Raw genomic sequence first — 26,769 nt, 5'->3', positions numbered from 1 at the left:
AAGTGACATCTTTTGGGCAGATGTGATTCGCCCCACGAGCATTCGCCACTTTACCCTGCTGGCCGACAGTCTGGTACATTCGTTCAATGGTCCACCCACAGTGGACTTAATTTGGTCGGTCCATCGCATGGACGACCTTCCTCTCCCTTTGGTGCCCCCACTTTCCCTGCACGACAAGGCGCTCGATGTACTCACTCTTGCGCCGGGAGACGTGTCCGAAGAACTTAAGAATGCCACTCATACACACGGTGTATAATGCAACCGAAAAACCTAGTAATTTTATTAAATGTGGTTCAATTCGGTGGATATTACAAATTATAATGGCATATAAATTGCAAAACACATTTAGTATTTGAATCTCCGCGTTTTATTTTACTGTTCAAATTTAAGCTTATTTTCAGCATAAACATCATTTTTAATAGCATAATTTAATATTTATTTTGTTTCATTTTTAGGTGTCCAGTGTCAAGATACGCCAGATGGCAGGTATCGTTGTGGGCCCTGTCCTGCCGGGTTTACTGGAAACGGCGAAGAATGTTCTAGAATATCCTGCAGACACATTTCATGTTATCAAGGTACGTACAAAAACTTTTAGTCTCAAACCCAAGTATAATTCAGAACATAATATGAATTTCTCTCTGCAATATTAATTTTTAGCTTCAATCATAGTGGGCACTGCGGTCTTGAATTACGTAACATTCAATATTTATTCTATTTACTGCAATACGAACACAAAACTACCCACAATCCATCCCTGAGGCTATAATATAAATCTTTGGTTCATAATTATTGTTCATAAATCACTAATAATAGTTTTATTTTTAAGGTGTCGAATGTCAAGAAACAGGTTCTGGACCACGTTGTGGCCCGTGCCCTGATGGATTCATGGGTGATGGACAGAGATGTCAACACATCTGTGACGCGAGGCGGCCATGTGGGGAAAGACGCTGTATCCCTACTTCGGGTAGTCCTTACTATGAATGCGAGGGATGCTCCAAGGGCTACGCGTGGAACGGTGAGTTGATATTCATGAGTCATATAATCGTATTCATACATACACGCAGATTTAATTTGTCCAGAACTTTTCCCAATTCTCACCAATTTATTCCCGTTGGTGGACCGAACACAAATTTAAAATTCTGACAAGGTTTTGTGATTCCTCTGGTGTTGTTAGTGAAGATGTATTGTAGTTTGCCATCAGGCTATTCTAAAACATATTACCTAATTGATCATACCAGGTTACTCATGCGTGGACATGGATGAATGCGATCTTATCAGGCCCTGCGATGAGTTGGTGTCATGCAGCAATGTAGAGGGTGGTTTCATCTGTGGGGCGTGTCCGCCCGGATTTGAAGGGAGCTCGGGATGGCAGGGATCCGGAGACGAGGGAAGGAGAGAGCGCTGTGTCGATATTGATGAGTGCTCTGACGGGAACGAGCCGTGTCCTCGTGGTCGACTGTGCGTTAATACCCCGGTGAGTGACCAGTGTTTTTTTCGAGTTTAAATTTTGGTTACTTTACTTTATACCAGGTGTAACCAGATATTCTTCGGGTTCTGTAGTTGCAGAAAAATAAATTCAAAAAATTTAGTAGACTTTCTCATCCATTGTAATGCATTGCTGGCTAAAAATTACCTAAAATAGTACGTAAACCTACGTAATAAGGGTCGTTCACTTGTACAACGTTTCTACCGCTGTCAGCTGTTGCGGCGATATACATTTCTGCTTTTCGGTTTTTGAGTGAACTAAAAATATTAAGCGTAAATGACCGTATTTTATTGAGTTTGTTTTTAACCTGACTAAGCTAGTTGATGTGATATTGATAGTTGATATATTTGATGCAAATTTCTCCATTCATTGCTGTGAAAACAGCGTCTTCAAAGATCGAAAAGCACTGAAGAGATTCCATAAAGTGCATGCTGTTAGGGTACTGAATTACACAAAAAATATTAGTGCTTCAATAACGAGGTATCAGCTTATATGTTATTTAAGCTGATTTTTCGTTAATCTTCTGCATAAAGTTTTTTATCAATAGCTTTCATGCGCATTTTTCTCCTTTTTTAGTTCTTTAGAAAACGATTGTCCCCACGAAAACAAACACTTTTTGGGTTTATTGTATTCTTTGCCTATCCATGCTATAGCGTTTCCCCCCATAGACTGATTCTATGAAGTTAATAATATTCTTGCGTTGACCCTTTGGCTGCTTTTCATGTCCAAGTCACTTCAGTTGGTGCTGGGACTGCTGCTTCGACTGCCGATGACAGCAAGTCTCAGTGAGTCTTCATCTTCGTGCTGTTTGAAGTCGGGACACTTGGCCCACACTTAGTACTGTTTGAAAATCTCTAATCATATGAAGTATTATAATTAATATAGTAGATAATGTTTAGTCAAAAACAAATAAATACATAAAAATATTTACTTAATAAGTGGATCCGCTTAATGAATGTCACAGGGATCCTTCACGTGTGTACCATGTGGTGGTAACTTCTACGTGAACACCTCTCGGCCCTGCATCGACGTGGGTGATCTGGTTCAACGCTGCGACCCAGCCAGATGTCGCCGATACAACGCAGTATGTGGATACGGACCAGCATGTGTTTGTGCTGTAAGTATGATTCTAATATTCAAAAAGTACAAAACCTGACACAGATTTTAAATTGATAGTCATTTAATACTAATACGATAAAGATGAGCTTTTATGAGAAGTGGCAATAACCACTCTTTTAAATAAATATTTACTGTTTAAATTTGTTAGTTAAAAACACCTCAAAATTTTAAATGAGTACAGTAGATGAAACAATATCAAATGAGTATACAACTTTAAACTTTTTATTACCATAGCATGGCACTCGTAACCGGGCATTACGCATGGACTAGCTAGCGCCTCCTCGTGCCCTTCATCTGTCGTTTATGAAATCTGCTTTCCTTTGAGATACTACTTTGCATGGGAACTATATCTACCTTAAGTATTAGGCATCAAATTACTATTAAAATGTGCTTTGCTTTGAAGCAGAACGTACCTAATGTAGAAATTCATGCATTTTGTACGCTAAATGAGAGCTTTAAAGTGTTAAGTGATGAGGGCACTAGCTGTTGCGGTGCTTAGAATTTTTATATTTTATGAGTCTTGAATACGTACTTATAATTATGAGATGAGAGATGTATTTCAATTTCAAAGACGGTCTTACCTTGTAGAAGTCTACAAGATACCAATACCAATGTTTTGAAGTTTGTTTGTTTGTTATTTCAAAATATTCTCATTTTCTAATTTTTAGACTGGCTGGGCTGGAAATGGAACAGTTTGTGGTCCAGACAGAGATCTAGATGGATATCCAGACCACCAGTTGCCTTGCACAGATCTACATTGTAAAGCAGATAATTGCCCAGATGTTTCCAATTCTGGTCAAGAGGACGCTGATAAGGACGGTCTTGGGGACTCTTGTGATCCAGATAGAGACGGAGATGGCATCCCTAATATCCCTGTGAGTTATAACAATATTCTAAAATCAGTAAAGAAAACACTGGCAAAAATTGTAATAAAATATATTTGGTAATACTTCGCACTAGTTTTTACAGACTCCAATTTTGTAGAACATTGTTTTATTTAGAATAGGATTCACTAAAAATAAATGTGAACTTGTCTGTTGATTAAAAAAAATTAAATTATGAAAAAAAAAAACAGGGATTTTCTCATTATGTATGTCTAGTTACTCATAGATAACCTGGTGACGAGTGGTGGGGATAAATCTGGAACTTAAATCTTAGGATGAACCGTAATAGCGGCGCACTAAGAACGCCCTCTGCTAGGCTGGATTTATTTCACCACGATCAAGTTAAGTCATCATCTGATGATGACTTTACCAAATAACGGAGACAAAGTAATTCTGGGAACCTCTAAGCTCTCTAGATTAATCACACAATAACTTTTATATTTTTACTTATAAAACTAAATTTTTTACTATTAAAATTACGAAACTAATACATTTTGTAGGATAACTGTCCACTGACCGCAAACCCTGACCAATTGGACCGTGATGAAGATCGTAGCGACAAACGTGGCGATGCCTGCGACAACTGTCCGCGACGTTTTAACCCTGGTCAGGAAGATGCTGACCGAGATGGACTTGGAGACGTTTGTGACCCTGATATGGATAATGATGGTATGTCCATAATAAACAGATCACGAAAAAAATTTGCGTAAGTAAAAAAGCTCGCACTGGCAGATACTCTGTCAATGCAAGCATGCCTAAGTTTCAGAGATTTGTATTTGGTTAATTGATACAGAGCAATAATTTTATTCATGACTATAACTTTAATTATAGGATGCCTTAACCAAAAGAGTGATCTCATCTACGTCTTATTACATGATATAAAAAAATTTATTTAGATGTGGATATATTGTTAGAAAATTACATTACATTGGCGTTTCTCACTTTGCTATTTATTATTAAGATAATTTTGGTAACTTTAAGGTATACTAAATGAAGACGATAATTGCCCTCGTGTGTACAACCCTCAACAAGAGGATATGGATGGAGATCGTTTCGGTGATCTCTGTGATAACTGCCCCAGAGTGCGGAACCCGTCTCAAGAAGATGCAGACAGGGATAATGTTGGAGATGCCTGTGACAGTGACGTGGACAGAGACCAGTAAGTTTAGATTTAAAAAAAAACGGATAAAAAAGATATGTGGAATAAAATAAATCGACTAAAATTACTGTTGAGGTGATTATATTACTGAGCAAGTGTATTACTTACAAGTTTTTTAATTTTGAATGGAGGATGAGATTTATTTAAAAGTTTGTAAAGGAAGAATTGCAGAAGGCTAAATGTGATACATATAGAATTTTAAAAATACCAGATAATAAAATCCAATATACGATTCAATCAGAAATGTTCACTAGCACTTAATTTAAAAATGTATACCTACGACTGCTACCTTAACGGTATTGATCACTTTACGTGAGCGTACTTCCTTAGTTTTTAGTATATCTTGAGTTTGGAAATAGCTTCTGCTAGTATAACCTTGTTTTATTGTATCCATCATGATGAAAAATTCACCAAACTGTTCTGATCATTTGATAATTTCAGTTTTATAATATATTTTTAGAGACGGCATACAAGACGGATTGGACAATTGTCCAAATTTGGCCAACAGTGACCAACAAGACGTAGACAATGACGGCAAAGGTGACGCGTGCGATGATGATATTGATGGTGATGGTATCCCCAACCTGGAAGATAATTGTCCACTGGTACATAACCCCGATCAACTGGACACTAATGGTTAGTGAAATAAATACCACGGTTTACAATTATTTAATAAAAAACAAAGAAAAATAAAGTAGCATAAAGATGCACTAGATTGTTTTTTAAAATTTGAATGGTTTAATTGTCTAGACTCTAGAGTGTCCCATTCTGTTATATTTTCAGGTGATGGTATTGGAAACGCATGCGACAATGATAATGATGGTGACAAAGTAACGAATGATCTGGATAACTGTCCAAATAACTCCAAAATTTTCCGTACTGACTTTAGGTGAGCTATTTAAGTTTAGAAATCAAACAAACTATAATTGTTAGAAAACAATTTAAGTTTGAAATCAAACATTTTTATTCAAAATAGGATATGATATCACTTTTTGAAAGTTGAAACTATTTTTAAAGTCAAAACTATGTCTGTCATAACTATTTATAAGATTTGCAAAAATAGTAAGATTCATTCTGACAGTTTTTTTTCCAAAACAACACGCAGTTTATATTTTTGTAACTATTATAAAATCACTTTTATGTGGAGTGGAATTTTGTATTCTATTTTTCCACAAAGGCTATAACTAGCTAGTTTACGAAGATCAATAAAACTAACCATATTTAATCACGTTTGTCCAAATTTAAATCATACAACAGACTGTTAATAATTTTTATAGTTACAGAATTAACAAGCATATTTAATGCCAAATTATTACTAAATTGAATTTTATAACCCTACATGCAACACATCAACATAAAAATGTTAATACTTTATTGGCGTTTACACCATTCCAGAAATTACATGACTGTCCGTTTGGATCCCGAGGGAACATCGCAGCAGGATCCCAACTGGGAGATCGCTAATGAAGGTGCCGAGATCATTCAGACCCTCAACTCAGATCCTGGACTTGCAGTGGGCTTCGATAACTTTGGTGGAGTTGATTTCGAAGGAACATTCTTTGTTGATTCACAGATAGATGATGATTACGTTGGATTTATATTTGGGTAAGCTTCAGTATCTTTTAATTTATTTATTTGAAAGACAACTAAACAGATACATACACAGATATTAATACAAAATATTAAATAGGAGGTAGTTATACGAGGGGCGTTCAATTAATAGTGAGAATGAAGTGGAAACTGGAGGTTAAGCTGCAATATAGATAGATTAAAAAACTCATTCGTGACGTCGCAAATAATCGCAATAATCTTCTGGAATTAACGGATCTGAGCAGTAAAAAAAAATAAAAAAAAATAGTAAATAGTAAAAAAAAACTTGCAGTAGGATTATTTATTCGAAATAAAATGAATCTGCATGGCCGTGGTAATCCTTTTCTTCCCGATACCTGCTAATTACGTAAAAAAGGCTATTTATTTAAGCGCCATAAATTAGTTTTCATTTGAGTGAAAATATTTTCTTGTAATTTTTTAGTATAATTAAGTCAAAGTCTACCAAACTTTATTTTAGTTTAAGTTGTTTCCTCTCGAAGCACATCATTCAGTTTATCACAATTTGTAATATTTAATATTTCACCAACCTTTAACTCCTCAGATATCAGAACAATAAGCGATTCTACGTAGTGATGTGGAAGAAGAACACACAGACGTATTGGCAGACCACACCATTCCGAGCAGTCGCTGAACCCGGCATCCAGCTCAAGCTTGTCAACTCCAAGACTGGACCAGGGAAGACCCTGAGAAACTCCTTGTGGAATACTGAGTCTACTCCTGATCAGGTAATGTTACTGCATTTGCTACGTGGAACTTTCTGGACTACAACAGAAATTGAGGGCTGAATATATCCCCACTTTATATGGTTTGCGTTTATCCTCCCATCTTGTTTGAGGTCTCCTCTGGCTCCGTGTGCATCTTCTTGGATACCAATTGGTGACAATTTTGCTCCATCTCTCCTGGCTATCTCTCAACATGTGGCCAGTCCATCTTCACTTCTGCTGGTAGATCAGCAGAAGTGAAGATGGACATAATTACTAAAATAGATTTTAGTAATTATGTCGGATGAACTCAAACTCACAGCGAGCCCGAACTGGAGAAGAGTGACCCACGACAGACTCCAATGGAAAGAGCTAGAGGAGGCCTTTGCCAAGCGGCACACTGAGTTAAGAGACAGTCTAACTCAGAATAAAAGGGCTTAACAGAGTAGGTAATATAGAATAGAATATGGTTTGCATCCATTATTATGGTTAACTAGCGATACCCTTGACTTAGTGCTTAGTACGTAGTGTGTAGTGAAATATGGTTGTTTCTTAAAACTTTAATAACTTTATTTAAAATCAAACTAGGAAGACTTAAGTTATATCTATCCAGTAGCATTTCGGTGATGCGCGTACAAATTTATCACTGGAGGCACCTTTGCACACGATGCCGGCTAGATCATGGGTACCATTACGGCGTCTATTTTTGCCGTGAAGCAGTAATGTGTAAACATTATTGTGTTTTGGTCTGAAGGGCGTTTGGGTAATGGGCAGGGCGTAACAATTACCATCAGCTGAACCCTGCACGTCTCAACATTTATTTTCATTACAAAAATACAAATGAAAACCCCTATCATTTCACTTATATAGATAGCACGAATTTATAATTTTTATCAATGTAAAAAATATAACGTTTTCATCCCATTCCTCACCATTAAATTAGCATTGGAAATTTATTGTATTAGGAGTTTGTTCGCGGAAATTCATAATAATCCAAATTTTGTGAATTTTCTGGAGTTTAAATACCGCCAAAATTTGTCTCCAATCAATTCAACACGTGTCTCGTCTCTACACGAGGAATCTTCAGATGTCCACTCGCCAAATTCCAGAAGTTACACTCAAGAAATCTCACAGAATTTGGAAAACTAGCCTAATTTAAGGAACTACACTTGCACTCATATTAAATTATGATAAAATTCAATTTGTAACCTTTAGTTTCTATCACTGTAGGTAACACTGCTATGGAAAGACCCACGCAACGTGGGCTGGCGTGAGAAGACAGCGTACAGGTGGAGATTGCTGCACAGACCGAAGATAGGATTGATCAGGCTCAAGATATACGAGAATAACCGGCTCGTGGCAGACTCTGGCAACGTATATGACTACACTCTGAAGGGCGGAAGACTTGGAGTCTTCTGTTTCTCTCAAGAAATGATCATTTGGTCTAATTTAGTTTACAGATGTAACGGTGAGTTGTTGATGAAGGTTTTTGTGCAATCTATGATCTACCAATCGTTGCTTTCATGTTGCCGTAGCTGTTATAGAAAAATAAATCAATAAAGTGAGTTTTAATTTTTAAGATAGTTAACTGTTATAGCTCAAAAGAAAAAACGGAACCGTTATATGATCACTATGTTGTGCGTACTGTCTCTCACGACCCTTTATCTTATACTTAAATCTATATATATAATGGTCCGCTTACTTTAAACAACCGCTTAGGAGTGGTTTTTCTCATTCTGACTTAAGTCAATAGTAGAAGATAGAGTGAGAATTAGCAATGCTTTAAGTTAGCAGACTATTATGGATAAGGGGTGTATATGTGTTTCGGTCTGAAGAGCGCCGTAGCTAGTGAAATTACTGGGCAAATGAGACTTAACATCTTATGTCTCAAGATGACGAGTGCAATTAATGTAGTGCCGCTCAGAATTTTTGATTTTTTCAAGAATCCTGAGCGGTACTGCATAGTAATGGGCAGGGCGTATCAATTACCATCAGCTGAATGTCCTACTCGTCTCGTCCCTTATTGTCATAACAAAATTGGATCAAAATAGAATTGCTGGTTAGTATTATGCTTTCTATCGAGTACTTGGCGTTCATTTATTCAAGTTCAAACCACAGAATTATAAGATATGAATTTTTTAATAATGTTTTCTCTTCTGTATTTACAGATAAAATACCATCAAACATAGTGTCTGAATTACCGAACCGATTGCTGAAGAAATTGGAAATCGACCACGACTTCGTTTACGCGTGAATTAATTAATTTCTAGCTGAATTGAAACGAGGTTTCATAAGTTTTATAGGCATCTACTTGCATAAATTTAATTAAATTTTAATTAAGGTAGAAATTTTGACAAGTTCTAAATTATTTCTTGTTTTGTTTGATTATAACAAAAGCTTTCTTTTGAAATTATTTTACTAGAAATGGTTTTGTAAATAACAATTATTATAAATTATTTTGTTTTTTAAATAAAAATTTTAATATTGCAATTTTAAGCTGTTAATAAAAAGAGACGTAGAAAATGTTTATACTTATTTTGTCATAATATAAATATTATAGATCTAATATATTAATATAGCTTTAATAGTGAGTGTAACTAAGTAACTACAAATCAGTTTATCGTTTATTTATATGTGAGATGACATAAATTTTCATTATACCCTCATATTTATCTGCCGTCAATTATGCCCTTAAAGCGTTGAATCGATTCGTTCAATAATCGCAAACCTAAATCGAAGTACGTCAAATAGTAATAAGAAGTGTCTCAATAACAGTGCAGAAACGTAGCAGAATCATAAAAATTAAGAAAAAATAGAAGAGAGATAGAACTATTAATAGTCCGACAACTTTTTGCGCGACCTTCTCACGGGGTGACAGACGGGGTACCGCCCCTGCTACCCGCGTGAGACTGCCGTAACTTGCTACCCGCTGACCCGCGGCAACGCGTGAGACTGCCGTAACCCGCTACCCGCTGACCCGTGGCAACGCGTGAGACTGCCGTAACCCTCTACCCGCTGACCCGTGGCAACGCGTGAGACTGCCGTAACACGCTAGCCGCTGCTATCTTTAGCACTCCGTTCCCGCCACCGTCTGTCACGCCGTGAGACGGTCGCGCGCGAAGTTGTCGGACTATAATTCAACAGTCTAAAAGAATCTCTATAGTTATGTATGAAGTCTGAGATTCGTCGCGGCAAACCGAAACGCATATTTCCATAGTAATTGTATCCATTTTCATTTCACTCATTTGACTGAATAGTCGACGTGGTCGTTTATGCTACGTTAATGTTTGACCTTGAATAACTACTATAATAGTGATTGTTTTTCTAAACATAAAAGTGAATAATAAATGATTGTGAAACTGTCTCTATGTTTTTGATTTTGTTATGACGTTATATTTTAGTTCTTAACCTCTAATTATTAATTGTTTATTTTTCTTTATAAACTACACAAATTATTTATAATTAAGCATGAATAATGTAACAACTCTGAAATAAAAAAGGTGCGGCAGCGTAGTGTAGGTATTAGGTCCGGTCATGTCCAACCATGATAAAAAACATGGTGAAATATAAAAGTTTATCAAAATCCATTAATGCAAAATTTGCCGCTATGCCGCTAACTCCTTGGTAGTCTAATGAAAATCAGCTTCTACAAAAAGCAATTTAACCTAAAATGCACCTTATGCTCATTAGTCGTCGGTCGTCACCTCCTCAAACTCAGCATTAATATTGCGGGCTGTTTCTGTATCATCACTTCCACGCGGGGAACTCATATTGAAAAATAACCCTTATTTTCTAATCCATCTTAATTTTAAAGCACTCTTCCGTCACGACCGAACTATCGACAACAAAGAACGAATAAAAAAAAACTAAGAATTAGAGGTAGACGTATTGGGTCCGGCCGTGTCCGTCGTGTGTATCCATGATAAAAAGTATGTTAAATTAATCAAAATCCAGTTTCCTCCTCCTTAGTCGTTCACTCTTGACAGAGTGGTCGTGGTTGCATGATGAGACTGTAAGTACATACAAGACGTATCTATGGTGGATGATGAAGCCCTCGCAAGGCGCCTCCAACCTTCCTCAACTTCTTCAGCGTTACGGGAAAACCCATTTTACTATACCAGAAAAAAAGGATTGTGTGGTTTTATGAAACCACGGTAGAAGTGAAACTTTTCTTTCACATTGTAGACATTTAACTAAACATTTTTGGAATAATATTCCATTAAGGGTATAAAAATCAGTTTATCTATCTTAATTTTATACTTGGAAAATTGGAATGATAATGGGAAATAATAAAAGTGGACTAAGTCTCCAACTAATATTTTTATTGGTCTCTTTGTCTTAGCCCTGGTTAAGAATATTGAATTAAAGTTTCACTTTAATAAATAACAACATTGACATGAAACACTGACAAAAACAAACAAAATAGCGTGGAGCACCAACACAAATGAGTAATTGCCTATACACTACACGGTCAGCTGCTGCGAACTATAGGCGCCGCCCGACCGTCACGCGTCACGCGTCACAGACGAAAAAGTTTGAGACGATGTAATAAAATTTTCACTTCATACTAGCGCTCTACAAAGCGCAGGTCCGGCCACACATGGAGTATTGCTGTCTTCTACCGCATTTATCACGGGGAGTGTTCCGAAGAGCTGTTTAACCTGATTCCTGCCGCCGAATTCCACCTTCGCACGACACGCCACAAGTTAGGATATCATCCTCACCATCTGGATGTGTGGCGGTCCTCCACAGTGCGGTTTTCAAGGAGCTTTCTTCTACGTACTACAAAGCTGTGGAATGAGCTTCCTTGTGCGGTGTTTCAGGGACGATACGACATGGGTACCTTCAAAAAAAGCGCGTACACCTTCCTTAAAGGCCGGCAACGCTCCTGTGATTCCTCTGGTGTTGCAAGAGATCGTGGGCGGCGGTGATTACTTAACAACAGGTGACCCGTACGCACGTTTGTCCTCCTATTCCATAAAAAAAAGAGAGCCCATGAATTTTGCGGCTTAACGAATCACCTTAAATTTCTTAGGGTTTCCAGGTAGACTATTCCAAGTCCATAGACTTCAATTTTGTTCTAGATTATAATAGTGAAGCCTTACTGAATATCTGGCTAGGTATCGTACGTGGTATTAAATCAAGCTAAAGTACGTAATTTATTAATAACATTAACACTATTTAAATATTATTAAATATTACTAATTATTAAATATTATTGCTGTTAACAATGGAGGAGTTTCCATAGATTACAGCCTCTTTATAACTTCATGAAAAAGAAATATAAGATCTAAAATCTGTCACACATTCAGGTGTCATTTTATATTTTCATGTATTTTTCTACAATTTGCGAGACTAAAATTTTTACCAAAATGAGTATATTTATTAACGAAGACACACCCAAAGAAAAAACGCCAGAGCTACAAATCGATCTTAAAGATATTGAAAACGTTACTCAACCTGTACAAGAGACTCCGACGAATGAAGGTATCACAGGTGCCGGTGATAATGAAGTTATTGAACCTAGAGCGAGCACAAGCAAATCTATACGGAGAATGAGACGAAAATACGAGCAGATACGTCCCAGTATTCCAAGGGGCTCAAAGTCGAAAGCTCAGATACAAATCCGAAATTTAGCTAAAGGTATCTTACCGCATGGACAACCCCTAACAATCTTAAAGCGACCAATTAAAAGGGATGCTAAACTAGCAAGCAAGAACAGGCTTAGAAGATCCTTATCCTCAGACTCTGTACTAACCTCAGGCCTCTGTCCGCGATGTGGCCATTCTGGATGTAACTGGTACCCGAATTCTAGACATTGAAAAAGTAATTAGCAATATTTTGATTTAACTTTACACGAGTTTGAAATTTTAATGTTTTTTCTTTATGCATTAAAGATTTGGTTTTCTTAATTGTCTTATATTTGACTCCACTTAATGGATTCGCTCACTAGACACTTCTATGACTGGATACAGACTAGAATTAAAACTCCTTAGACGTGTGGTGTTTGCACGAGGCTCGCTCCCCTAACATGCTAGACATTATCACAAAGACATTCTATCACCTATTTTATTCTTTCTATTGTGGCTTCTGTGGAAGATGCCACAAATTTGTCAGTTTCATGTATCATCAGGTAGACTCCCAAGCTTTGAGTATGTGTTTTTTAAGTTTATCGGTAAGGAAGATTAAACAAAGTTTTATTTTCTTGTAATACCTGGAACAAATGTTAGAGTATAAAGGACATACACAGATAAAATTACTTAATTTATTAAATATAAGTACCTACTTAATGATGTGTACAAATTAATTTTGTTATAATATATTTTCACAACAAAAGTAGTGAAATCTATGGAAAGAATAGGAGACACCTTTATAAATACCACTGGACAGGCTGTTCTATGTTTGACAGCAAATTATTTGTGCCTCTTTGAAGCGACACTCGCGAGCGTCCAGAGAAATAATTTTGACGTATAATACAAATGGCTGCGAAATAACGTACAATAGTGTGAAGTATTTTTGCATTTTGAATTAATTACGTTCGTTTTCTGTTATTTATATCTACTTCAAGGATCAACGTTATAAAGTACATTTTTTTTTTGTAAATAGTTTCCCAACATCTTTCCATGTTTGTTGAGGTTGTAACCACTAGTATTAGTACCGCAGACTCTCGCTCCATGGCTAAGAGCACCAAAATAGCGAATATCAAACAGCACAACAAAAGCATTTTGACAGCCGCCATTTAAAGTAGGATTTTGCACAAGGTATTTCAGGGGGTATAAAATTGTACAAAGATGAATGCATTAAAAGGAACGAAACGTTCCAGCGTGCGTCAGATGAACATATCAAAAGTATAATTTTAATTCTTGTCTATGTTACAAAGTATTGAGATACCCACATGGGGAAATATAGTTCTGCCGAGTTGCATTTCGAAATGTGGCTAGTAGTCGTATTTATTTTCGTTTGTGAGTCATGAAATAAATGTCAAAATCCATTATATATATTTAACCATAAGTACCCTAAAATATCCTTTGTTTTTTCAAAAATTAATAAGTTATATTTCTTTTTGGATTTAAAGGTATTTCTACTATTGTTTTCGACGTCGGTTGATTACTCTAGCTATAGCCTATACCTAATCAACACATTAGCTTAAAATTAAAATTCGTACAGCTGGCAAAGTTCTATTGTGACTTCTCGAAAATAATCTAACGTCATAGAGAGATAAAACCGATTCTTTAACTAAAGTATATGTCGCATTGACAATATAAACAAAACTAAACTATATAAAATCGTATCGAATGAGAACGGGTCGTATTTCACGTTTATTGCGAACATGTGCCATCCAATACATTTTCAATAAACAGCCGTGCTCTGCCATTTGAAGAGTTGTAAAACCGACGCATAAATGTGATTGATATTCATGTTTGTATTACAAACTTGGTTTTGTTATCACGGGAGCTTGACACTTGATGGTAATTGGCTTTTGTTAACAATTTATCAATGTGTGTGTTAGCTAATGACTAACGGCCGTTCCCAATATACTATCTACAGGTAGAGATAAATAACTACCTCCTACTGTCACTAATTAGCTGTCAATAATCTGAAGCTGTCCCAATATACCCGATAAGTCATTCTTATCGCCTTATATTGGGACGCGTTAATTGCAATTTCCATACAAAGTTCTATCGCTGGTAAGCTATACGTCGTCCCATTGACAGACAGCGTGTACGGATAAGGTGAGTTGCTGTCGATAAGTGTATTGATTGGGACAGAAAAGTCAACGATAGTTACGATTTTTATCTTAAGTAAGAGATAGACTGAATATTGGGTACGGCCGTTAATATTCAAAATATTAAGTAGCTAATGCCCAGCGTGGCCGACTGTTTACGACTTTGTCAATCAAAATCGGTTACAGTAAACAAGAGGATTGCTTTCCTTTTTTATATTGGTGTATCTCTGTCTGAGATATTCTTCAAATAATATGAATTCTAAACATATTTATTTATTAATTCAAGATTCTCATTTCCATTAAAAAAGTTACGCTTCAAATTTTCCATTAATGTTAAATATAATATACAATATATTTTCAATAAAATACATCGTGATGAAACTACAAAGACATCAACTAAAACCTATTTCAAACCTTACCGTCTTAAGCATAAGCTTCAATTTACAATTCTATCTTAAAAGCTACAAGTAAAGCGTTCTGGTGATACATTACCAGTGGAAGGCTCCTTTGCACAGGATGCCGGCTAGTTTGTTGTACCACAACAGCGCCTATTTCTTTCGTGCAGCATCAATTTGTAAGCATGATTGTGTTTGGGTCTGATGGGCGTCGTAGCTAGTGATGTTATTGGGAAAATGATACTTAACATCTTATATCTCAATGTGACGAGCGCAGTTGTAGCACTGCTTGGAGAATTTTTGGGTTTTTCAAGAATCCTGAGCGGCACTCCACTGTAATGGCCAGGGCGTATCTATAACCATCAGCTGCACGTCTTCCTCGTCTCGTCCTTTGTTTTCATAACAAAAGTATCGGTAGCAATGGCTACCTAAATTTTTGGCTTGTGTAAATGCGAAAATTTTGACATAGATACATTTGAATTGTCTCAAAAACATTTATGAAAGCCAAATTTTACCGTCTCTCTGTATTCAAACACAGAAAATTATTTTCGCCACATTATTTGAGCCATTATAAAGTAAGAAATAAAACAATGAATTTTGTACAAATATGTTTATTATATTTTAAACTGTACAAGATGTTACAGGTTCAACAGCTAACTGCTAAATTATCCCAATAAGGATAAATTATCGAGACTATCATACAAGGATATGTGCAAGTATAGAATTAAAAGTTGTGCTTTCAGAGAAGGGCAAATATAAACATCTAGATAAAATCACCCTTCATGAGAATAAAATGTACAACGCGTAGAGTTATTACAAACATTTTAATAATTCGCCTACAGCAATTCCGATATAAAACTAATAAAAGTTTAACAATCTTGTTTAGTTGAAAAAGTACTAGAAAGTAATACTAGATGGCGTTAGCGGTGTGATGCGTGATGCACGGTGCGGCATAATTTGATTTTGGCACGCCATACTTTTTTGGTAGAAATCATACTAATTTATAAAATATTATGTTCGTTGAAAAAATAAACCACATTTTCATGATATTTAGCATGAACATAGCCCTGATAATATAAATGGGGAGAACATGGGCCAGTTTATCTATGAAATAAAATCAACATTTTATGAAATCACACTCCCGAGGATGTGATGTCATTGAATTTCAAACAAATGCTTACAGATAGTAGTATCGATAGTATTATCTTAAAAGCTTATAGTAAAATTACATTATCTATCAATTTCATTATTTGGGTAGGGAAAAATGCTTCTTGAAATTAAAAGCACATGCGTATTATCAGAAATATTGCACAAATAAATATTTACTCAAATAAAATGTGCAAGTAGGAAAGGATGATATTAAATTCCTCGTGTTCAAAATTAAAACGAATAAAGTATATAATATTCTCTGCGTTGTAGCTATAGTCATACCTGCTGGCAGTATGTACCTACATACTAATCAGCAAAGGTTTGATTTACAACAATAAATTGACATTAAAACTTGTCGTGTTACTCAAATAGGTAACGAAATAAAACAAAGAATTGTTTAGGAGAAGAAAGAAAGAAAGTTATGTTTACTTTAGTCTCTTACGGCGGTTCCCAATATACTATCTACAGACAAAGATAAATTGAAAAAGATAAATTACTACCTTCTACTCTCACTAATTAGCTGTCAATAATCTGAAGCTGTCCCAATATAAGGCGATAAGAATGTCTTATATTATATTGGGACGCGTGAATTACAATTTCCATACAAACTTTATATCGCTGGCTTACCAGCGTGCGACGTATAGCTTACTATACGTCGTCCCATTGACAGACAGCGTGCACGGATAAGGTGAGTTACCGTCGATAAGTTTATTGGGACAGAAAAGTCAACGATAGTTACGATTTTTATCTCAAGTAAGAGATAGACTGAATATTGGGAACGGCCGTTAGTGATATCAACCGATAAAATGTTTCCTAATTGGAACTCTTTTATGTCACGCAATTCGCGCGTAATTTGTAAATATTATCTTTCTAAGTTTTAGTATCTTACTTTAAGTTTTAGTATCTAACTTTACATTAGACTGCCGTTATGTAAAAACATAAAAATCTGAAAGAGTAATGATGTAAACACGGACCAGTAAAAAAAGAAGGAATCCGCGCCGTGATATTAGCAAGTGAAGCACCGTTATGCTAGTATGTGTTACGGGGGATACTAGTTACACAATATTTTCTACCTTAAATAATCATATATGGCCACAAATACTCATGACAATTCTCATAATGGCCGCCTATCGGCCTGTAGTAGTGTAAGTGTGTGCGTGGAGCTATGTATTTACACGTTAATCGGCTTGTTTTGGTGCTACACTGTTATGTAAGGTGACACGGAGTCCTTATTTTTTTACTAGTCCATGGATGTAAAGATAAATTTGAATATAAAGTTGTAGTTCATGATATTAGATAACATATCAAAGTACAAATTAATTTGTTGTCTCTAACTGTACGAAAACATCATTAATATTTTTGTTACCTCGGAATAATACGTTTAAAAAAATATTCGAAATATTATGCTCATAAAATTGGCTAAAATAATACATTATTTTGGTTTATATTAGTAATTTAAATAACACGCTAACATAATATATAGTTTCAATTTACAAATACAACTTACAAATAAGTAATGGTGATATAGCACCCTGGTAAATAGGTAATATTCTTAATTGCTGGAATTTCATTAAGTACTTAAAATGGATACATAAAATAAAGTTACTCAAAGCAATAATAATAACATTATTTTTATAGCTCTTTCTATTTATTGAATCGCAGAAGGTGTGAAAATTAAATTATTCACTTCTGTAATAAAGCCTCTCTTAGTCTTGGATAGCTTGAATCCCTTGCTTCCCTGGGGACTCTACACATAACTCCTGAGCACACTAAAAATTGATCCCCGTTTGTAGCACATCACGGGGTGGATAATTAGTAGTTAAAAAAAAACTAAAAACACGCTTTTTATAGAAAACCGTACGAAAAAGTAGAAAATATTTCCTACTTTTCAGTTTGCTTTACTAAAAATGCGTGTTTTTTTAGTTATTGAGACTATTATTTGCATTTTCAAATTAAAAATTCTCTTTGGTATTCGAAAATTTTCTAATATTAGTTAACATCATGACGACAGATGAAAACTATATAAATTAATTAAAATCTTATTTTGCAAATAGAAAAATGGAATAATTTTATCAAATTAATGTATTGTCATCGGTTCTCGATAAATCTGCGAATTTGAACGAAATATGGCCGTTAAAAGTGGGTCAAAATCGCGCCCAAATGAGTCGGTTACAAACAAATATACATACAGGTGAAGCTAATAAAAAGCATGTAAAAGAAGAAAAACAAGAATAAGATCTGGGTAGTAAATTTCTTAAATACACAATAAGAGGCAATATATTAAATATCCTGAAGTCTGAAGAGAACACATAACTAGACACAGCCTAAAAATAACGTTATTAAATTGCGTTAGTTCATCTGGAAGTAAATATAATGTAATATAAATTGTTTGATAAAATTGAAAAATGTTCATAAAATGAAAACTACTGGGCCAAACTATGTAAAACTTTTATGGGACCAAATGGCATCTATTCTGCATCGAAAAGAAAAATTACGATCATAAATCTCAGAGTAATCGGTGTACATACATAAAAAAAAATACCGATCGAATTGATAACCTCCTCCTTTTTGAAGTCGGTTAAAAAGATATTTTATAGAACAACTTCAAGTATAATATTAAAACTAATTCAAATTGATTCGCATCTTATATTATCGGGTTGGCTATAAAAATATTACCTTAACATGATTTTGCTATATTTGGTATAAATGAACACATTGTGATGAACTTTGAAATTAAAAATGTTTGTATATAAATTTATAAAAACCTTTAAGTACTAAATGATTAAGTTTAAAATTGCACATAATTATATGAAACGTACTATGAACATTTATATCTACAGAAACATATTACAGTTTAAATTAGAAATATTTTTAATAAATTACTAAATAAAATAAAGTCAAAGATTTAATGATGGTATTATCGACCACATAAGATACAGAAGTAATCAACTGCCATGTATATGTCAGGCTGAGAGATTTTAAAAATCTGCTTCATTGAATATGGGGTAAGGCACTTGTCCCACCGTCAGCAAAGAAGCGACTAACTATTAACTACAGTGTTGCCAACTGCTAGATTTACTCAGTTGCTAGACATTTTTCAAAATGTTGCTAGATTGCCAGTTTTTTTTACCCCAAAAATGTTACTAGCTCAATCTTACAACTTAGGTAGGTAGGTACAATGACAATTTGTGACAATCATTTTTTTTCATTAATTCCAACATTGTTAAACTTAAAAGTCTCTTGTGTATTAGTGTACGTCATTGAATTCACTAAATTGTGGCTGTCTGTCACCAAATAAGAGCTAGATCTAGCTCTAGCTATAAAGTTGCTAAGTTGGCATCACTAATTAACAATTTTATCGCTTATGAAAGGTACAGTAGAGGGGATCACGTGCGAACGAAAGAGACACATATATCTATAGTTCATCGCTGACTGTTCTCACTACCGGCGAAGACTCTCTGTACTAGTTTTTTTAAATGAAAATAAGGACGAGACGAGCAGGATGTTAAGTTGATGGTATACGCCCTGCTTATTACAATGTCAAGCCGCTCAGGATTCTTGAAAAACTCAAAAAAACTCTGAACTCTCTCTGAATTGCGCTCGTCACCTTGAGACATAAAATTTAAGTCTCATTTGTCCAGTAATTACACTAGCTACGGCGCCCTTCAGACCGAAACACAATAATGTTTACACATTATACGAAATAGCCTCCCACTGGTAAAATACAAAGGTTTCAAGGGTACCGCCAAGCTGAGCGATAATTCTCAGCAGTCATTGTCTACTACAGTTCAAGTAAAACTATCGGAGCTATGATCGCTTAAGCTCGCTAACTCGTTTCTAGTTTCTCGCTCTGCCAAACTTCTTATCTTTCATCGCCGGCAGTGGAACACGTGCCTTAAGGCATTAGAGCAAAACAGCACCAGACCACATCCTCTAACCTCGTTCTGTTCATATGTGCGGAAGACTTTAACGTTATCATCAACAAATGCTTTGGTCACTCCGAACACGAAAACGCTTCGGTGGTACATCGCCCCCAGGATTCTTTTAAAATTGACGATCGTTTTCTTTATTGCATCTATTTTCTTTTTCATCTAGCCTGTCAGCTACGAAAGACCTGCAACACACTCGTTGACAAACTCGACATCTTAAGGTCCACGTTATTCCACTTGTAGACACAATGTTCACTGGCAATATATAGATATCACAGCGAATGGTCACCGAACAAAGGACGGGGTGTAGGTCGAATGTTGGGTTGCACTAATGAGCTATCACTTTAGGACTACCCAAAATTAAACTGTGTCTAACCAACATCTCTGTTACCAGCACGTAATATAATGTATATAATTAGCAGACGCGACAGACGTTGTTCTGTACATAATAAATAAATATTGTTTTTTTATGAATTTGTCAATAATATTAATAACTTCAAGAATTATTTTGTAAAGTACGCTCCCTGCTGTTATAATGAAATTGTTTCTCAGCAGAACTGTCTAACCACGCGTCAATAAATTCTCTTGGAAAATATGTCCATACAAAACAAATATTGAAAATAAAAATAATTATGGGTCCCAAATAGAAATAAAAACTATCCTAACTCTCATGTTCGACTAAGGTGCACTCCATGAAGTAAACCTCATTAAAATCCGTTCATTAGTTTAGGAGTCCATCGCGGACAAACAACGTGTCACGTAATTTATATATATTAAGATATTGACACACTTTTACACAAATTATCTTGCCCCAAACTAGGCATAGCCTGTACTATGAGTAGAAGACAACGATATATTTAATACAATATACTTACTTAAACATACATAAATATATATACCATCCATATTCAGCATATAAATGATTGCACCTACCGGGAATCGAACCCGGGTACTCTAGTTTAGTAATCAGGGTCACTAAGCATAAGTAATAAGTTCACTACCCGTCATTAGGAACTTTAAAATGAACATACAGTTATCGACTTATGAGTAGTTTCAACTTAGGTAGAATTTAAGAAAATATTCAAGTTGATATATATTTCAAATGTCAAAATATATTATGCGGTTTAGCCATTTTTGAGTGTAGCATGTATAAGCAAAGATATAAACAGAGAAATATTCTAGAAAGTAGTTTCTTTTTTTATGTACAGATAAAAGTCCATAGTACGCTCTATGATTTGATATGTATAAGTAAAATATTAAGCACGGTACAATATTGTGCCGAATAGGAAACAGCTTCAACTAGTAATTACTAGATACTAGATAGGGTAAACGCATCAAATATTGACCACCTAGATTAACTTCTTAAATTAGTACAAGAACTTAATGTAACAAATATATTTATCTTTAAATCAAAATAGCCGATATTTGACAGTATATCTACCCCTTAACAATAAAAATATGGTGATAATTTTAAGTATAGACTTGGATGTCAGCCGATCCTAATGTCTAAATGCTGGTTTTAGCTGCGTTCTGGATAGGTTTGCAGCTATAGAATTAATAGAAACAAAAATGTACTTAATTAAAAGAATATAAATGAATTTATTTATAAATATCGGCTATTGCATAGCTTCTAAATTTCCAACAATACTCTAAAATAAAAATAAATGGGAAAATCTTTGTTTTAGGTCTATTTTGAGTAAAATTCCAAACTTTTAATTCGCGGAACCAACCAACATATTCAACTTGGAATATTATCGATATACAAATATTCGTAAAATTCAATTAGGAATACAAAAGGATCAGCTAACATCTAATTAATTTCCTTATCTTCTCATTATAATCGTAATTAACTTAATATATATACATCTCACATATTATGTATTGTCAGCCGTTATATATAGCTACATACAACTGTACTCTACTGTACAAATGCTATTACATATGAAGGGCACAGGGAAAGAACATGCAATGTCACATTTTTATTTTTTTTAAACTGGTAATGCCATTTTGTAGTGTAGGTAGAAAGGAACGCAAAAACGTTCTAGGGAAGAACATGCATAGTCACTGAGTAATCGTCTTCTAAAAATACTAATACAATGCAAAAACATGCAAGGTCCTAGTCGTACACGGAAAAAAAAGACGTGTGCCACTCGGGGACTGCCGCGGTAAAGCTATTGCATAGCATTTTTTATCAACTTATGCAATTATAACTATTTATTTATTTTATTTATGCAGTATTTCTTTTTGATAAAATTAATTAAATAAAAGCAAACGGGAAGTGAGTAAAATTTTACTTGCAAGATTTGATTACAGACAGACAACGGGACAGTTGAAACTAAATAAAAATGCTAATCTTAATAATAAAAATTAAAAAAACGTGATAAAAAAAAATAAATTAAAAAAAATCAAGACGTACCCCAGCCTCTAACCTGGGACCTTCTGCACAAAAAGCATACGTGATAACCGCTGTTCCACGGCAACTGTAATGACCGTGGCGAAATATCTATATAGATCTAGTAAGTAAGGTTATTTTCGTTACGGGATTTCTGGATTCGGTCTCCACGCTCAAGGCCCGCGATAGAAGCTATGCAATAACTTAAAAATGTTTTGTCCATGGTTCATTTTGACGTTTGTCACACATTTTATAGGTTATGTTCGCATTTTGTTTTCTCTGTCAACAGTTATAATATTATTTTAACAATACAATTTCATACTCAGGAGCCTTTCTTTACCCACCTTAACAATAATAAGATATTATCCACTTGTGAAATTTATCAAAGAGACCAACATCAATCATAGTTACCCTACTATTGATAATGGATAATCCATTAAATATTATTTAGGACCTAAAGGGTCCTAACTCAAAATCACCGCACCATGATAAAGAAATAATTATTGAAAGTGTACCTTCGGCACGAAGGCTATCGGTGAAAAACTATTTCATTTTAGTTCCGGCTAATATTAGCAAAATACTTGATAGAAATTTTGTATTTGCAGAATAAATGAACTTCAAAAGTGTATTAATCTTATTTCATAATTTATTAGTGAGGGTATTTCGAATTAATTAAATTTTACAACGTAAAATGTACATATTAAAATTTAAATAATATTATTTCTTAAGAAGACAGATCGTAATACATTCCAGGATCATTACATTTGTTGATGATGTTTACAACCACTGTGCCAAGTACGAAGCAACTAACAACATGTTTATCATCTCTCGTATTTTTTTATGACAATAATGGACGAGACGAGCAGGACGTAACCTAATGGTAATTGATACGTCTTGCCCATTACAATGCAGTGGCGCTCAGGATTCTTAAAACATCCAAAAATTCTGAGAAACATTAGATGTTAAGTCTCGTTTACCCAGTAATTTCACTAGCTACGGCGCTCTTCTGATCCGAAACACAATAATGCTTACACATTGCTGCTTCACAGCAGAAGCTAGTTACAATACTAGCCGGCATCCTGTGCAAAGAAGCCTTCTATTAATATTAAAAGAGAAGTGTAGTAACCAAAATGATCCCATTCATATCAAATGAAATCTATGAGACTTTTTAAATCTCTTAAAATGGTTAAAGGTTACGGTATCCAGCTCATCAATAAAATAAAACATCAATAACTCACAGATACAGAAGGAAGTGAATATTTCATCGCTATCGCCAATATCGGGTCGTTTAGCAAATCGAATAATATTATACAAATACAAAATTCAATTCTATCCCATCACTATAAAGTCGATATTTTGACATTCTCTATTTAACTTAGTGGGTGTTGCCTTTGGCAAAGTTAGAGCTGGCAGTTAAATTTATTGCTAAAATGCATCCGAAACAGGAAGTTCAGTGATAAGTTTTATTTACTTGCTACTTTTAATAACTTCCCTTTTCTAGAATAATCCATTTATATTATACTATATGTATATATATATTTACCAGTAGGAGGCCCCTTTGCACAGGAAGCCGGCTAGATTATGGGTAGGTACCACAAAGGCACCAATTTGAAGCAGTAATGTGAACACATTACTGTGTTTCGGTCTGAACCTATTGAAATTACTGGGCAAATGAGACTTAACATGTCTCAAGGTGACGAGCGCAATTGTAGTGCCGCTCAGAATTTTGGGTTTTTCAAGAATCCTGAGAGGCACTGCACTGTAATAGGTAGGGCGTATCAATTACCATCAGCTGAACGTCCTGCTCGTCTCGTCCCTTATTTTCGTAAAAAAAATACTCTAGCTGACTCGATCGAGCGAGTTCTGTCAATAGAAAACTCCCCGAAGGTCAAAAGACCTCCAACAAATATCGTTGATTTATACAAAGCCACTAGAAATTATATACTAAAACCTTCTTCGAGAACCACATTATCCAATAGTGTAAACAACATAAAGATCGGTTCAGTAGTTTTGGAGCTTATCACGATCAGACAGACAGACGCGGCGGAGGACTTTGTTTTTCGATATGTATCTAGTGATAAGCATTCTGGTAATAAATGTTGCCAAAATTATGTCAAAACTTTTGTCAATGTATTAGATCTAAAAATAGCAATAGCATATAGAAATTGTAACACTGGCACACAAATCATGCAAAACAATTATATTGCAAATTTTATTTGTCCCCAATTTATCGACAGAAAACGAGGTAACTTGAATAATAAGTACAATGGGCTTACTGAATATCTGTTTTGAATAAAAACATTCTGTTCAAAGGAAGCTGTTTTACATTTTTATGCAATTGAAAAGGATTTTAGTGATGAGAGGAAATTGTATTGTTGACTTTGATGTTTGATCCGTAGACCGTACGTAATAAACAGGGGGGCGTTACAATGGCGTTATACGGGTAGAACAATTTAACCGTAATCTTAAAAAAAAATCTAAAAATTAAATTAAAAATTTTGAAATTTTCAAACAAAATAAATGACGTAACAGATAAATTGTATTGATTTATATAATACTAGTTTACGATGTGTTTAGACACATTCAACTAAAACCATGCATGTTTAAGATTCGAAAGTAAGATGTATCCATTCATTGTATTCACTATGTAAAGAGGGTTCGCCCGTAAATAAGTACACATTTGAGGCATAATAATTGGATGTCGTTATTTACCTATGTAGCAGAGAATTTCGTGTATATATTTTTTATGAACTTAATAGAAAGCGTAAGTCCCTTTATGGTAAGTCTCCAACACCGGGAACTCTCTTGCATCACCATGTGTTTCCACAAGCCTTTAATAGATTTCTATTCTAGACTATTTCGCAAATTGCTACAGACTAAATTTGACTATAATTGGGTGTCTTACCTTACAATATATATGACGTCAGTGCTAGGAAAATATCAGGCGAAAAAATTGTTATTTTATAGAAAATTATGAGACTACCCTCAATAGATCTTTTTGTCACTATATTGATATAGTTGCGTGCCATATGCAAAACATGATTAGTTGTATGATAAGTCCCAGTTTGTCTTGTAATGTCATGTCTGATACTTTCATAGCATGGTCATCATTTTGTACGGTTACGGCAGCCTTTTAAGGGCTAGAATGGAAAGTGTTCATAAAATTTTGTGCTATTTATTCTGATGTTCGCTTTACTATCTCGCGTAGTATCGTTCAAGTTATCTTAAATAACTCTGAAACTAGCACATAGTCTCCGGGCGAGCTGGTGCTGGTGGTTGAGGTGTCGGTGGCTGCTCAGCCGATCTCTGTCGAGGCAGTTGCGAGGAGTCCAGCACTATTGAAGGCCTGGGCGGCAGATTCTCACTTACCATGTGCGAAAGAGATAGGTCACTTGAAGCGTTCGTATCACCTGCAATTAAAAAGAGATACGCCTAAAGAGCTTTGACATTTTAAAATAAGTTTTAATTTACAATTCTAATTCTAGTTTTATTTAAACAAAAATCGTATCAATTCCTAAGTACATGCCGATCAAGCTAACTCGGGACCTGAGTCGACCTCTGCGATCCCCACCCCGCCGTCGTCCTGTTAGTAGCATTAGCAACTTAGCACACTGAAATACCCTTAGATTATAATTAATTATTATAATTTTTTAAATTGTTAACCTTTTTTTCAAGAGCTTTTTTTATTATTTTTGATTTTATGCTTGGTAGGTGACCCTGAGCCTTAAAAAAATTGAATCAAAAATTGTGTGCCAGGTTAAATTCTATTTTTACTGGCCTACCTCCGGTTACGCTTTTGTTAGATTTTTCTTGCTGACCGTACTTCCTAGAACTGTCATTCGAGCCAGGTCACGAGTTAAGTGACGGACTAATAGTGTAGTATTGAGGATACAATCGCTGCGCGTTTATAATGGGACAGTCCGCCATGTTAGAGTTGTCGCCATATTTGTGTCATAGACAGAAATTCAGAAATTATTCAAGCACATGTTTAGTTACTTGTTTCATTGCTATTTTGGGGGCAAGCAAATGTTATTTCAGGTAGAAATTATTATGAATTGTAAAATCGTTTGAAAAGAATTTGTTCTTCAAACGTGTATCAAAAATTATTGTACCCCTTTTTAAGTATATTGCGCTCATGAGATTTCGCATTAAGAAAGATTATAGAGAAGAAGTGCAAGAATATACACACTACAAATTAATAAATTATAATTTAATACT

General features: G+C 35.0%; 2 protein-coding genes across 6 annotated transcripts in view; one reads left to right on the top strand and one right to left on the bottom strand.

The window, feature by feature from the left end:
• LOC126972051 (cartilage oligomeric matrix protein) overlaps window positions 1–10,324 on the top strand; it is a 35,126-nt gene extending 24,802 nt beyond the window's left edge. For both annotated transcript variants that reach the window (XM_050818626.1, XM_050818625.1), the window contains exons 9-21: window positions 456–575; window positions 827–1,015; window positions 1,239–1,474; window positions 2,451–2,603; window positions 3,274–3,480; window positions 3,990–4,158; window positions 4,471–4,648; window positions 5,109–5,284; window positions 5,432–5,537; window positions 6,044–6,253; window positions 6,801–6,984; window positions 8,191–8,428; window positions 9,129–10,324. In XM_050818626.1, the coding sequence (XP_050674583.1) occupies window positions 456–575; window positions 827–1,015; window positions 1,239–1,474; window positions 2,451–2,603; window positions 3,274–3,480; window positions 3,990–4,158; window positions 4,471–4,648; window positions 5,109–5,284; window positions 5,432–5,537; window positions 6,044–6,253; window positions 6,801–6,984; window positions 8,191–8,428; window positions 9,129–9,214 (2,252 nt within the window). In that variant the 3' untranslated portion in view covers window positions 9,215–10,324. The remainder of the gene's footprint in view (window positions 1–455; window positions 576–826; window positions 1,016–1,238; window positions 1,475–2,450; window positions 2,604–3,273; window positions 3,481–3,989; window positions 4,159–4,470; window positions 4,649–5,108; window positions 5,285–5,431; window positions 5,538–6,043; window positions 6,254–6,800; window positions 6,985–8,190; window positions 8,429–9,128) is intronic.
• Window positions 10,325–19,926: 9,602 nt separating this feature from the next.
• Window positions 19,927–26,769, bottom strand: part of LOC126972044 (transient receptor potential cation channel trpm) — a 311,245-nt gene continuing 304,402 nt past the window's right edge. For all 4 annotated transcript variants that reach the window (XM_050818611.1, XM_050818612.1, XM_050818613.1 and 1 more), the window contains one exon: window positions 19,927–25,961. In XM_050818611.1, coding sequence (XP_050674568.1) covers window positions 25,792–25,961 — 170 coding nt within the window. In that variant the 3' untranslated portion in view covers window positions 19,927–25,791. The remainder of the gene's footprint in view (window positions 25,962–26,769) is intronic.

The sequence above is a fragment of the Leptidea sinapis genome, chromosome 25, assembly GCF_905404315.1.
Source record: "Leptidea sinapis chromosome 25, ilLepSina1.1, whole genome shotgun sequence".
Classification (NCBI taxonomy): Eukaryota; Metazoa; Arthropoda; class Insecta; order Lepidoptera; family Pieridae; genus Leptidea; species Leptidea sinapis.
The sequence above is the reverse complement of the archived record's forward strand: the minus strand, read 5'-3'. Positions and strand labels throughout refer to the sequence as shown.